The 13459-nt window shown below is 36.1% G+C and overlaps 1 protein-coding gene across 1 annotated transcript; it reads left to right on the top strand.

Annotated features, from left to right (window-relative positions):
* Window positions 1-6118: 6118 nt before the first annotated feature.
* On the top strand, window positions 6119-12787 carry LOC107781436 (ATP phosphoribosyltransferase 2, chloroplastic-like). The gene is made up of 11 exons (XM_016602135.2): window positions 6119-6552; window positions 6669-6728; window positions 7480-7593; window positions 7748-7813; window positions 7922-8029; window positions 8133-8216; window positions 9649-9750; window positions 9851-9964; window positions 10039-10119; window positions 11504-11623; window positions 12387-12787. The coding sequence occupies exons 1-11, from the start codon at window positions 6316-6318 to the stop codon at window positions 12480-12482; spliced, it is 1182 nt and encodes a 393-aa protein (XP_016457621.1). The 5' UTR covers window positions 6119-6315; the 3' UTR covers window positions 12483-12787.
* Window positions 12788-13459: the final 672 nt, after the last annotated feature.

The raw sequence follows: 13459 nt of genomic DNA, 5'->3' as shown, positions 1-13459 counted from the left end.
AAAAGGACAAATTATTATGGACTGATATGGCCAATAAAATATTCAATGAGTTGAAGACAACCATGACTACAACACATGTTTTTGCTCTCCCTAATTTTTCCTTGGAATTCATAATTGAAATTGATGTTTCTGAGAATGGAATTGGAGCAGTGCTGATGTAGAAAGGTCATCCCTTGGCCTTCATAAGTACAGGTTTAAGTGAAAGGCATCAACAATTATAAGTCCATGATAAGGAGATGATGACTATTGTTACAAGTGTACAAAAAGGGAGACTCTACCTTATTGGGAAGCACTTCACTATCAAGATAGACCATCAAAGTTTAAAGTACCTTATGGAGCAGAGGATATCCACACAAAGTCAAAAAAAAATGGTTAGCAAAGTTGTTGGGGTATGACTACACCATTACTTACAATAATGGGCATGATAATCTAGTCGTATATGCCTTATCTAGGTTGTCTAACAGTGGAGCACAACTACAAACCATATCTGTGGTCACTTCTGACTTTCTAAAAAAGGTCAGAACTTCTTATACTAATGATCCACATGCTCAACAAATTCTCTAGCAGATACAACAAGATTCTTTGTCCAATCCCTTATATATGTTAAATTATGGAGTGTTATATCAAAAAGGAAATTTTTTAGTAGATGCAAATAAGGAGCTAAGAGAGCAAATCTAACAATATTTGCATGCTCGAGCAGTAACAAAATAGTAACAAAATTTTAATTTAATGAACCAAACAATATTATATTCCAAATAATGCAGAGATTATTAATCTATATTTTACAAACTTGAACTATCCTTAATTACACTATGAGAGGGAAGTTGCAAAGAAAACATAACTTATGAGTAAGTTTGTAAACAATTGGAAGTAACTCTAACATGTCGAAGAGGCTTCTTTTAAAAATAGGCTAACAAGCTTATCGTATATTTAGTAATGCACAAACTAACCCCAAATAATTTTTTACAATTAAGGACACAAGTCTAAATTTTTATTTATTTACAACTTACATAAAATTTGTAGTGTATTAGCGATGTCCATTATCTTATTGAACCACAAGCCGATGCGGTGGCAGATGTAGCATTCGGACATCGGTTTTGTGTAAACCTAGTACTTTTGACGTATAACATATATTTATGTATAAAATTCCACTAAAATTACAATAAATACTAGGTTTGAACCTATAAATTTAAGATTGAACCCGTAGAACTTTGTTATATACCAATTAATATGAGGGGTACTTTAGACAATTGTTGTAAATACGATGGCATAACAGTACTTTCAAAGTGGGAGTTAGACGGTTAGTTGGTTAAATCTATTAGCGGGGATATAAGGAAAGGTAATTAGATTGTATTGATCATCCGATATTTGTTGAATAAGACACACATCCTCTATCTCATTATCTATCTCAACTCACATTATCTCCTTATTTTCATTGATTTGTAGAGTGTTCAAGAGCTATTCTTCCAATTAGTTCCTTAATTATGTAGATTTATATTTAATTGCATTAAGTACATACCATGTGGTATCAGAGCTATTGTATCATTGACCGAAATCATGCCGAAGGTGACGAGAAACGGCAAGATGCGACTGGAAATTGAGGAAATCAAAGATCAAGTTCGACTCATAGCGAAAAAAAGCGATGATGTAACTGGGGAAATTCAACAATTGATAGCAGTTGTAGCTGCTAATAGTCAAGCTCCGACCCCGACTCCGCTAGTTGCAACTAAGGTGGAAGCGGGGGAAACACCAAAACTAGGTAACCCTAGCTTCAAATACTCTAGAATAGAGTTCCCTAGGTTTAATGGGGATGACTTAGATGGGTGAGTTTATCGTTGTGAGCAATTTTTTGAATATGAGGGGACAACAGGGGAAAAGAAAGTAAAAATTGCTGCGATTAATTTGGAGGGGAGGGCCCTGCAATGGCATCATGCAATGACGAAAGGTCGAGTGGGAAGAGGGTTGCCTAATTGGAGTGACTTCTTTAGGGGTTTGTACCACGATTTGGTCATACTCTACATAAGGATCCAATGACTGACTTAATTTGAAATAGTTCAAGTCTATATTTGAGGTACCTGCCAGCTTACCTCCTCATAGAGAACATGATCACAAGATCATATTGAAGGAAGGTGTCCCAGCAGTAAATGCGAGACGCTACAGGTATCCATCTAGTCAAAAAATAAAATCGAGAAGATGATTCGGGAAATGCTTGATGCAAGAGTGATCAGACCAAGCACAAGTCCTTATTCCTCCCCTATTGTGATTGTAAGAAGAAAGATGGCACTTGTAGGTTATGTATCAATTACAGACAGCTCAATAGCTACACTATTAAAGATAAGTTCCCCATTCATGTCATTGAGGAGCTCCTAGATGAATTAGGGAATTCAACATATTTTTCTAAACTAGACCTATGGTCGGGCTACCAGCAAATAAGAATGAGTGAAAGAGATATCAGAAAGACAACTTTTAGATCACACCATGGCCAATATAATTTATGGTCATGCCTTTTGGATTGACTAACGCACATTCTACATTCCAAAGCCTAATGAACAAGGTCTTTCAACATTACTTAAAGGAGTTGATATTAGTTTTTTTTGATGATATTTTGATATACAACTCTTCGTGGAAAGATCACATGGTGCATTTATAGAAAGCTTTTGAGCTACTAAGACAAAATTGCTTGTTTGTAAAAATGAGTAAGTGTCAGTTTGGGCAAATATAAGTGGAGTATTTGGGGCATGTAATAAACTCCAAAGGAGTGACGGCTAAACCTAGTAAGATAAGTGTGATGGTGAGTTGGCCAGTTCCCAGAACAGTCAAAGAAGTTAGGGGATTTTTGGATCTATCAGGGTATTATAGAAGGTTTATTAAGGGCTATGGTTTGATAGCCAAACCACTGGCCGAGCTCCTCAAAGAGGGCAAATTTATATGGACTGATATGGCCAATAAAGCATTTAATGAGCTGAAGACATCCATGACTACAACACCTGTTTTGCTCTCCATGATTTTTCCTTGGAATTCATAATTGAAACTGATGCTTTTGGGAATGGAATTGGAGTGTTGATGCAGAAAGGTCATCCCTTGGACTTCATGAGTAGAGCTTTAAGTGAAAGGCATTAACAATTAATAGTCTATGATAAGGAGATGATTGTTATTGTTGCAGCTGTACAAAAATGGAGACCCTACCTTATTGGGAAGCACTTTATTATCAAGATAAACCATCAAACTTTGAAGTACCTTATGGAGCAGGGGATATCCACACCAAGACATGAAAATGGTTAGCAAAGTTGATGGGGGTATTACTACACCATTACTTACAAGAAGAGGCATGATAATCTAGTTGCAGATGCCTTATCCAGGTTGCATAACAGTGGAGCACAACTACAAACCATATTCGTTGTCACTTCTGACTTTCTAGAAAAGATTAGAATTTCTTATACTAATGATCCACATGCTCAGCAAATTCTTGAGCAAATACAATAAGATCCTTTATCCAATCCCCGGTGGATGTTAAAGGATGAGGTGTTATATCGAAAAGGAAAATTTTTGGTGGGTTCAGATAAGGAGCTAAGAGAGCAAATCTTACAATAGTTATACGCTGGAGTAGTAGGTGGTTATTCAGGGATGTCAGCTACTCTACAAAGGGTTAGTTAATTTTACTTTTGGAAGAAATTAAAGGAAGATGTATATGCCCATATTAAGGTACGTCAAGTATGCTAGAAATGCAAAGGAGAAATAGTGAAATCCCAGGTCTGATGCAACCATTGCCAATCCCTGAAAAAGTTTGGCAAGACATTAGCATCAACTTCATAGAAGGTCTTCAAAAATCACACAACCAAACAATGATAATGGTGGTCCTTGACATATTCGAGCAAATATGCTCATTTTATTAGCTTGAAGCACTCATACACTGTTCTTTCAGTGGCTCAAGCATTCCAGACAATATATATAAGCTGTATGGACTGCCTCAAACCATCGTTAGTGACAGGGATATTGTGTTCTTAAGCAATTTTTTTTCTTTCGTTATGTTCGGGGAGTTCACTTGCACCACTCCACTGCTTACCATCCACAATCTGATGACCAAACTGAAGAGGTCAATAATTTTTTAGAAGGGTACCACTGATGTATGTGTACTGACAAACCTAAGGATTTGATACATTGGTTGCTGCTTGCAAAATGGTGTATAATACCACTTATTATTCTGCTATCAAACTGTCCCCTTTTGAAGTGTTGTATGGCCAGAAACCTCCTATTCATATGCCCTATATTCCCTATAGTTCACTGGTGGAGGAAGTTGACAGGAGTTTGCAAGCAAGGGAAAACACTATCAGACTTTTGAAACATCATTTATTGTTGGCTCAGTCGCGAATGAAAGCTTATACCGATAAAAAGAGATCATTTAGGGAATTTGCATATGGTGATTTGGTGTATGTGAAGTTCCAGCCTTATCGTTAGATATCTCTCAAGGGACATTCTTATCACAATCTTAGTCCTAAATACTTTGGACCCTTCCAGATGGTTAAACGAGTGGGATCTATAGCTTACCAACTTCAGTTACTAGCTCATGCTAAAATTCACTCAACATTTCATGTTTCACAACTCAATAGGCACATTGGCCTTGCTCCTCTAGTTCCTGACCTCCCAGTGTCGCTTCACTCACATGGCCATATCATCTTGGAACCAGAGTAGGTCATAGACTCTCGAGTGATTGACAACCATAGCAGGAAGATTACTCTGGTCAAATGGTTTAATTGCTCCCTTGAAGATAGCATTTGGGTGGATGCTCATGCTTTCAAACAATAATTTCATGACTTTGTCCTAAAGGACAAGGACTCTTATATGAGGAGGATGTTGTTATATACCAATTAATAGGAGGGGGTACTTTAGAAAATTGTTGTAAGTAAGAGGGCATAACAGTACTTTCAAAAGGGGAGTTAGTTAGACGGTTAGTTGGTTAAATATGTTTGCGAGGATATAAGGGAAGGGGATAAGATTGTATCGATCATCCGATATTTGTTGAATAACACTCTCTCTCATTCTTTATCTCAGCTCATATTATCTCCTTCTTTCCTTGATTTGTAGAGTGTTCAGGAGCTATTCTTCCAATTAGTTCCTTAATTCCGTAGATTTGTACTTAGTTGCATTAAGTACATACCAAACTTAAATCCTAAATTCTTCTCTGAGCCGACTTATTTGTATATCGATCCTTAATATGATACAACAACTATAACAATGTGATTTTGAGTTAAATTAGTGGAATTTTTGTATGCTTAGTTGTAAACGATTCGTTTATATAAAACATTTGCATTGTCTAAGTTAAATTTCAATTAGTAAGAGTCTCTTACCCTATAATCATGTGTTTGATTTTCACAATCCCCACATAATGGTAAGAAAAAACATTATGGGTATCATAGCACAATATATTGGCACCTAAGTTGTTGAGAGTTTTTTGTAAATATGTACCACTTAGTACATGATTCATAAATATTTTGACATGTTTAAATTCTTAAATTGATATTAAATAATTTCTTTTTAACCCCTGTATGTGATAGTAGAGTTAATGATCAAATGCCACATAGGTTCAACACTTGTTTCGAAAGGCAAAAATATTCTCCATCCGTTTCAAATTAGATGAGGTACTTTCTTATTTAGTATGTTTCAAAATAAATGACACATTTTTAAATTTGAAAATAATTCAACTTTAAACTCTTCATTTTACCAATTTTACCCTTATTGAGAAGCTTTTATAACCACACAAATGTCATGGCCCTACAAAGCTTTTACCTCTTAGGCTTTTAAAACCACAAGTTTCAAAAATCTAATTTTTTTTAAAATTTCGTGTCGAGTCAAATTAACTCAACTAAATTGAAACGGACGTAGTCCTAGCTTTTAGTTCAATATTCTTTTTTCCTTGGCCAAACAAAAGATAAAATAAAAATTAGAACTCCAATAAATGGATCAAATTTCTCATCTGAGCTTCTAATGCCCCAAGGGACCTCGAAGGGTCAAAACTCACAAATCTGAGAAGGGGGAAAAAGAAGGTTCCCAAAAATCCCACACGTGTGAGCAAATAGCAGGGGAATTGCAGCAAGTGAAAATACAATCGGCAGCATTGTATAAATTCCAAATTAAAGCGGTCGTTCTCTTTGCCTCAAGAGAATCGTCCGCACGCCACACGCGCCTGTTACTCTCACTTCGCTTCCACCATTCCAGGTCACCCATTCGCGGCGGCGATTTTATCTCTTCCCACCGTAAACCTCCATCTCCATCTCAATTTCCGCCGGCATTTCATTCGAGCGAAATAAAAGTTAGAACATGTCGGCTGTTCAGACGTTTTTCATTCAAGGCTCCGTTTCATCTTTCTCTTCTTCACCGTCTGTTACCACTTGTCGCAAAGTTTCCGTTAAATTCACAGTCTCCTGTTGCTCCGCGGCTTCTCCGGTGACCGTCGTGAACGGTAATGTGGAGAAAAGATCTTCCGATAGAAATGAAATTCGCCTCGGCTTACCTAGCAAAGGCCGAATGGCTACTGATACTCTCGATCTTCTCAAGGTATTCGAATTCATTCGTGGATTTACTTTTTATCCCCTTTTAAGCTAATGTATACATGTAATTATAATGAAATGCTGAATTTTAACTTGTTTATCTTCATTTTCGGTGAATTACAGGATTGCCAGCTATCAGTTAGGCAGGTGAATCCTCGGCAGTACGTTGCAGAAATTCCACAGGTGTACAGCAATTTTGCTTTCAGTAAAATTTTGAATACATTTGTCACTGAATTGCATGAGTTTGCGTTTCTGCCTTTTCAGCAATTGCTAAATGGAAATAATGTGGATTTTAAGTTAGCTGTTTGGATTCAGTAAGTTCATGTTAGCTATTAGTAAGAATGCAAGTGCCGCCTTCTCTGTGTGGATGGAGATATTAGCTAAGATAGGTGTCTTTTATGGATTCTAACTCACAATTGTCTGGTAATTACAACCTATCTGGTGTCTCGCATTCTGTGCTTCAACAACATACCCTTTCGACATGACTCATGAGAAAGATTTTTAAACCCTTAAAACAGAAGAAAAAGATGTATCCCTATATGGTTTGCGTCACTGAAGGAGATTTTGTTTAATGACTGCGTCCACCTATTCCATGATTTTGATCTTTTCTTATTTCTCCTTTATGGTTAGTTCTATACCCTTTAGTTTTCCCGTGAACTGCTGGAATTTCTATTACATACTTCTATCTTTTACATGCATCATGGATGTTTTTTCCCTAATATCATTTCAATACAAGCATTATATTATATATACTTGAGGGGAAATATTATGGAGGACTGTGCTATCGAATATTTGACATTTTCACACTTATTGAAAGCTCTCATTTGAGCATTGCATTTTTTTGGGTTATCTCTTTGGAATCTAGAGCTTATTATTCAGGAGAACACATGATTTACTTTGGTTACACGCCATTATTTTTCTTTGTGGGTTGCAGATATCCAATCTGGAAGTTTGGTTTCAACGGCCAAAAGACATTGTTCGGAAGTTGGTATCAGGAGATTTAGACCTTGGCATCGTTGGTCTCGACACAGTCAGTGAATTTGGGCAGGTAGGAAGTGAGTGTTTCAGCTTATTTGTCTATATGAAGCATAAACAAGAGTCGATTACGGTCCAATCTTAAGTTAATTCTATTAGTTACTAGTGCATTTATACTAGCAAAATCCTTAGAATGGATGCTCAATATAAGACTTTTTCTTTGGCAGGGGAATGAAGATCTCATCATTGTCCATGATTCCCTTGACTATGGTGATTGTCGTCTATCTCTAGCTGTAAGTCATTGTACTTTACAAGAGAACTGTAACATGCTTATTGTACCATTCTTTCTGGTTTTTTGCGATAATATTTTTCTTGTCAGTAAGATCTACTGCGTTTTTCAGATACCAAAATATGGGATTTTTGAGAACGTGAACTCAATGAAGGAGTTAGCAGAGATGCCACAATGGACACCTGAAAGGCCACTGAGAGTTGCAACAGGATTCACATATGTATAATGCTGTTACTTTTGCTTAAGCTTTCTTTTTACGTGCTCCTTTTACTTTCATTCTTTTAACTTGTTGTGATGTGCTCATTAGTAATTGCTATTTGCAGTTGGGTCCTAAATTTATGAAAGACAATGGATTGAAGCATGTCACTTTTTCAACTGCTGATGGAGCCCTAGAAGCAGCCCCTGCGGTAAGAATAACTTTTGTAGATAGGAGTTAAGACCTTTTAACTTTAAGATAGCCGTGTTGCTTTAGAATTGGGATTTGGTACATTTTTCTTGGTATACTGGTATTTTGTTTTGTTTGGGTATTTTCCATAGTTTTTGGCCCCATGCTCCTAGTTTTGCTTGTGCTTGGCTGGTGGCTATTGGCATACCATAGCTAATGGATTTATCTTGAGTTTGCTTGCCAAGTATGTAATATCTTGGTGTGCGCACCAAGATATTACATACTTGGTGTAAAAAAAAAAACTTCGTGTGCACACTGATAATTCTCCACCTTGTGGTTAGCATATTTAGGTTATACAATTAGGACTTTGCTTAATTGACCTTGCTTGCCCACTTGGATTGAAATTGTTATTTATGCTAATTTGTGTAAAGAAAGCTTTGATATTTTCCCTTAAACCATGTATGTAAAATGTGAATTTATTATGTTCAGTTAGTTGATGAATTAGTATTCTGTTGAAATATTGCATATTAAATCTTAAAAGTCTGATAAGTTAACTCAACTGCCATTAGTTTGGTTAAACGTGTCAGTGGAGAGCAACCTCTCTGTCGTTTTAACCATTTCGAAGTTGGACAGAAAAGAGGAACAATTTCCCATAACCATGTCTGTAATTTTTTTTTTATTGTGCTTAGTTAGTCGATGCAATTATTTTGTTGAAAGCTTTGCACTTTGGTTTTCAAATTTTCGGAAATTTCACCCAACTGCCATTACTTTTTTGATAACCATGTCAAACGTATAAGTTATAACTGGAGAGCGTGCTCTTTGCTGTTTTAACCATTTCGAAGTTGGAAGGAAAGGAGGAATAGTTTCTCTAAAACCATGTCTGTGAAATGTGGATTATTGTGTTCAGTTAGTTGATGCAATTAGTATTTAGTTGAATGCTTTGCATATTAGATTTATACACTTTTGAAAGGTTCAATCAACTGCCATTAATTTGGTCAAACGTGTAAGTGGAGAGCCAACCTCTCTGCTATGTTAACCGCTTCAGAGTTGGACAGAAAGGAGGAATAATATCTTTTTTAACAAGAATGTCCTTCTTGTTGTCCATACAACTGAAGGAGAACAAATGAAGGTTACCTCTAAGAGAAGTAAGTCAAGGACTTCTGCTTCTCTCCCCCTCTTCGTTCCCTCCTTCACTACTTAACATAGAGTAATGGCACAGAATCTCTCTTACTCTGAATCTAGTGGTCATCTGGCATTTCGTATTGCTCATGCCACATGTTATCTTCTGGGATATTTTATGTTTTATAGCATAACCCTTTCTAACATATGAAACAAGATAGTCTTGCCACTTGAGATTTGATTCTTTGAGACTCGGAAGTGTTACTATGAATTTCTTTTGAACATGCTGGCCATGTATCCTTATTCCTTGTCCCTGTATAATAATAATAATTCAGATGGGGATCGCTGATGCTATTGTGGATCTAGTGAGTAGTGGAACCACACTGAGAGAAAACAATCTGAAGGAAATAGAAGGTGGAGTCATCTTGGAAAGCCAGGTGATCATTCTTTCCAGTTGCGATGTATTATTGACATTCTTTTAGTATGCAATTTGAGTAGGCTTCATGGCTATTCTTTGATATTATTTCATCCTTTTAGGCTGTCCTTGTCGCTGGCAGAAAGTCCCTAATGCAGCGAAAAGGTGTACTTGATATAACACATGAAATGCTAGAAAGGTTGGAGGCACATTTGAGAGCTGTTGGTCAATTCACAGTGGGTGTAACTTCTTTAATGTTGTTGAGATTTTTGTTATATCTGTACTCGTTGCCTAACAAATTGTATGGCAGGTAACTGCTAATATGCGAGGAAGCAGTGCAGAGGAAGTGGCTGAGCGAATATTGAGTCAAACGTCACTATCTGGATTGCAGGTTATCCAAGTCCCTGGCATACACATAAATTAGTAGTTTAAAAAACCTAAGAATTTTAACTGAGCCACAACTATTAAGAAACATGATTGAAAAGTAAAATTAATATGAGAACATAGTGTAACCTTTGTACAGATCCCAAGCAAACATTCTTATGATTGAACAATTGTTGGGTGGAACAGGTATTCTATGCCTACTCCGTCCGACCTTTGATCTCATCACTATAGCATGAGAATTCAGAGGCGGATCTAGGATTTGAAGATGGTGGGTGCCATAATTTTTTCTAATATACACCTTGTAATGACTAATATAGAGTTTGTTAGGAACGTGTATTATTCCGTTCGTTCCGTCTCTTTTGAGTTTATTCGGGTCAACTTAATGGGCGTTTTTGATTTGCATACATGAAAATTATATCTCAAATATCAAGAGAAATGTAATTAGCATTTTATACCAGAATCATACCTTTATTATTAACAATACAAGTAAAGCCAACACTTTCACAAGGGGAATTATTAAATTTGCGCAAGTAGAATAACATCTTCAATAAGAAAATTAAACCAATTAGAACAAGAAAAAAATATGTTTTCAATTGGTAAATTACACCCCCATAAGTAAATGTAGAATTAGATGAAATATAAATTCCCAAAAATCGAAATCATAACTTTCATGTTTTTTCAAAGCAATATTATTTACAAAATTTTATCACAATTTAATACATAGTAAAGAGATTTAAACTAAACTTAACAACCATAGAATAACTCAAATTTTTATGCTATAATAAACAAAAAATTTTAAAACTGATCATAATCTAAAATTTCCATTGAGACCCTAAGTCTTTCGATTTTGAAAGAAGAAAACTTGTAAATTTGAGATTAAAAGAAATGCTTATATTTGTGGGATTATAAAAATTTAGAATCTCTTTTTTGAGTGTTTTCACTAGAAGTCACAGGAAAACTAATAGAATAAAGGAAAGAGAAATGTAAACATTAAGAAAAAGACAAATAGGAATTGGGAGATAACCGAAAACGACTGAGACAAAAGGAAAATGGAGCCAAATAAAATTTAACATAAACTTGAACTTGTAAAAGCTTTCAAAAAGGTCTCCCAACCATGGCACCTTTGTTTAGTTTGCGACTGCGGGTGGCAAGATCAATTATTTAACCTAGTTTAAGAAAATGTCAATATAGGTATATAATAATTTTATTAACCTAGCGGGTGCCATACCACCCCCACCTTAAGGGGTGGATCCGCCCCTGCATGAGATCAATGGCTGAGATCTGGAGTGAGTCTCAAACCCATTTCACCTAAGATTTTTCACTTAACCTGCTCGCACTATTCTGTTAAATGTTTTGACAGCTCATTAAATGTTTATCTTGTAATTATACAGGGACCCACCGTAAGTCCAGTCTTTTGCAAGCGGGATGGACGGGTTACAGCTGATTACTTTGCCATTGTCATATGTGTACCAAAGAAAGCACTGTACAAGTCTGTTCAGCAGCTGAGAGCGGTAAAATGCTAATTCCTTCCCATAATATTTTGACAATTTGTATAAGTGATATGTAAACTCTAAGTGCTCGTTTAGTACGAGGGATAAGGATAATTAATCCCGAGATTAAATTTGAGATGGGTTTATCTCATGTTTGGTTGGGATAAAATCGTGGTATAACTAATCCCGGGATTGTAGTGTTTTTTTATCCCTATGGGAGGGTAGGATAATTAATTCCGGGATAATTAATCATGGGATAACTTGTTTCCCAACCAAACGACCCCTAAAGGTCATCCAATAATCTACCAATCTCTTGTTAACCAACTCTCGAAATTGGACATGGATGGTCTGTTATGCTGTATTTTCTTGCTTCAATTGTTCAACAACTTCATGATGAAGCATATTCCTTCTTTGTTTTTTTGGCTCGTATTTGTGTGGTCTATTTCTGATTTTTGGGGTGTTCGCTGGCGGCGGGTGATGTCGGAAGGTTTTGAGTCTTGCCATTTTCAAAATTTGGCTTTTTATCCTATTTAAATTGAAAACGAGAGACTAGAAGTGTTGGAACAGCTAAATGTGCCTGTACAGGTCCATTACTTTTTCCCCCAGTTTCTCCCTATTCTCTGGCTTTAACATACTTGAGTGTCCTTTGATTCAGCCTATGATCTTTTTGTCAGACTGAATTGAATTGCATACAAGCACTCTTCCTGTCTATATTTTGATTCTTTCATGTGTAAGGCATCCAAGTTCTGGTCATAACTTTTTGCTTATTGAATGTCTTCTACAGATTGGAGGGAGTGGCGTCCTGATTTCTCCGTTGACCTATATTTTTGATGAAGAAACACCAAGGTGGCGTCAGCTCCTTTCAATGTTGGGGCTTTGATCTATCTAATGAGTGCGTCGCTTAATTGGTTTTTCACAACCACAGTTCATTCTTTTTTCGAGAGAGGCCAAAATGATGGAACTGGGCCTCCATATGGGAGACATAGTTGGGGAAATCCGTGTTGTCAATAAGCTGGGCCAACGTTTATTGTATTGACGTTTAGGCTTCTTATATCAGTTTGCTGTAGATTAATATCAGCTCTTGTTGTAACAATAATTTTGTCTTCATTTTGATGCCAATGGCAATTCAAAGATTGCATAAACGTGATTTTCTCGAGCATACTGTCAATAAGATAGTTTTGGGTACGCGATGGTCTGCCCTCTTCATTCTTATTTTTCTTTCTGATTTCAGATGAGAATGAAGGAGATTGTGTCATTCTTCTTTCAATAGCAGGAACATGAAATCACTATCCAGTCTATGGGAAAGATGCACCATAACACAATACTATTTCTATCTTTATCTGATGATCTCTATTAGCCCTCCAAGTATATCATAACAATACTTGAAAATCCAACAAATTAACCAAAAGAGTCTACTTTTATTTGCATAGTTATTGTTTTCTTATACCTCTTTATGGTGGCTTGTTTCTTTCTTGTGACCAGCTATGCAATGAAGGTGGCTGTTTGGTTTTATGTTTTATATTTTTTATCTGCAAATATTGAGTAACACCGTTTCTTCTACAATATCTGCATCGAAACGTAGTCTCTCCAAAATCTCCAAGGTCATAGTTGCCTTTAAGCATCCATTTTTAGCTTCGACCAAGAACATAGGTCTTTCTACCACATTGCAGTCTCTTACAGTGAAGGTTAATAATCTCCTATATATCTTATTGTGCTCAAAATTTTCTTTCAAAGCATTAGTTCAAATTATGATCTTTTCCTATTTGTATTTTGTATTTAAAAGCAAAAGTTAAAGATCATCCTTAAAATATGAAATTATGAATACGCATTGATTGTCCCGTGAATTCTTGCTTCAAA

This window comes from Nicotiana tabacum, chromosome 19 (assembly GCF_000715075.1).
Source record: "Nicotiana tabacum cultivar K326 chromosome 19, ASM71507v2, whole genome shotgun sequence".
Lineage (NCBI taxonomy): Eukaryota > Viridiplantae > Streptophyta > Magnoliopsida > Solanales > Solanaceae > Nicotiana > Nicotiana tabacum.
Note: the sequence above shows the minus strand (reverse complement) of the source record. Positions and strands in the feature narration are given on the sequence as shown.

What these genes read in the sequence shown, in the direction of transcription:
- LOC107781436 (XM_016602135.2), top strand. Translation starts at nt 6,316, where the DNA reads ATGTCGGCTGTTCAGACGTTTTTCATTCAAGGCTCCGTTTCATCTTTC. An exon ending in ACGTTGCAGAAATTCCACAG is followed by an intron (nt 6,729 to 7,479) that starts GTGTACAGCAAT and finishes TGTGGGTTGCAG; the next exon opens with ATATCCAATCTGGAAGTTTG. An exon ending in ATTGTCGTCTATCTCTAGCT is followed by an intron (nt 7,814 to 7,921) that starts GTAAGTCATTGT and finishes TGCGTTTTTCAG; the next exon opens with ATACCAAAATATGGGATTTT.